Source organism: Olea europaea, chromosome 11, assembly GCF_002742605.1.
Source record: "Olea europaea var. sylvestris chromosome 11, O_europaea_v1, whole genome shotgun sequence".
Classification (NCBI taxonomy): Eukaryota; Viridiplantae; Streptophyta; class Magnoliopsida; order Lamiales; family Oleaceae; genus Olea; species Olea europaea.
Genome location: NC_036247.1, coordinates 4,223,318 through 4,224,388, shown reverse-complemented (window position 1 = coordinate 4,224,388; position 1,071 = coordinate 4,223,318). Strand labels below are relative to the sequence as shown.

Below are 1,071 nucleotides of genomic sequence, written 5' to 3'. Positions count from 1 at the left end.
TTACATTATTGTTCAAGTACTCTTGAAAGGTCGAAGCATGAGAAAATATAATTGTGTCTTTTATTCAAAACATCAAAGGATGAAGTTCATTCACGAACTTAATACAAAAGCACTCTACTGAAATGGTCACACATCTTCACATAAAAATAAGAATCTAGAGCTAACTAAAAATGCACCCGAGGGCCCAACTCAAACAAAAACTTTTGTAATATCTTAGAATAGCACAATTTTTCGAGCCAAAGACAAAACTGAATTCTCTCTCATTAATTAATCCTTCTGCAGTTCTTCCTTATCTCTCCCTTTGATCCCGTGAGTGGACTAATATCCCCCATTTTGATCATGGCGGAGACAAAATCAGAGTTGAAGGTTTGTGGATTGTTGGCATATGTTGAGACGAATGAATTGGTGGATCCACCGCTTAAAAAAAGCTGTTGATCGGAGTGGAGGAGTCCCCTCTGATTCACAACGTTCTTGAAATAATTGTTGTCAAAATTGGTTGGAGTCTGGAGATCCAAAGGTGCCAAATTGTTGTCCCCGGAACCACTGGCTCTTGGACAGTTTCCTTGCCTAGTACGTGCAAACGAAGCATCCAAGTTCGTTTCATTGTATATGCGAGCCCTAAAGCTGGTGCATCTTGCTTGTCCAATTGTATGAGAACCTGCAGGATTTGCAAAAAGCATATATCGAGTTATGTTTGTGCACATACTATTTGGTGCGTGCTTGCACAATATTTATAAATAAATGGTATCGTCTAAAAGCTTGAATATATAGGGAGATTAATAAAGGTGAGAAAATGGTTGGTAAAGAGAAGAGACCAGATAGAGCAACGAGGTCCTTGGTGGAAAGTCCAAGAGCACCGAATCTTGAAGTAAGAGCATTAAGATTTGAAGTTGGAGGGGGGATGCCATTGTTTGCAGCAGACCGGCTAGCTGTTCTTGCATCTCTTCTTCCAAGTTTTACGTTCCAATTAGGCCCTCCAAGCTGCAATTAGGATCAGACATACTATATATTGTTATTCGAACATAAATGTTCCATAATCTGGAGATTGATACAAATGCTTTTATGATTCGA

General features: G+C 39.1%; 1 protein-coding gene across 1 annotated transcript; it reads right to left on the bottom strand.

The window, feature by feature from the left end:
• Positions 1-38: 38 nt before the first annotated feature.
• LOC111403049 (peroxidase 4-like) lies at positions 39-987 on the bottom strand (the record flags this gene model as incomplete). The annotated part of the gene is made up of 2 exons (XM_023031398.1): positions 39-658; positions 816-987. Coding segments are annotated over 2 exons (567 nt in total), but the record flags the coding sequence as incomplete, so codon positions are not given.
• Positions 988-1,071: the final 84 nt, after the last annotated feature.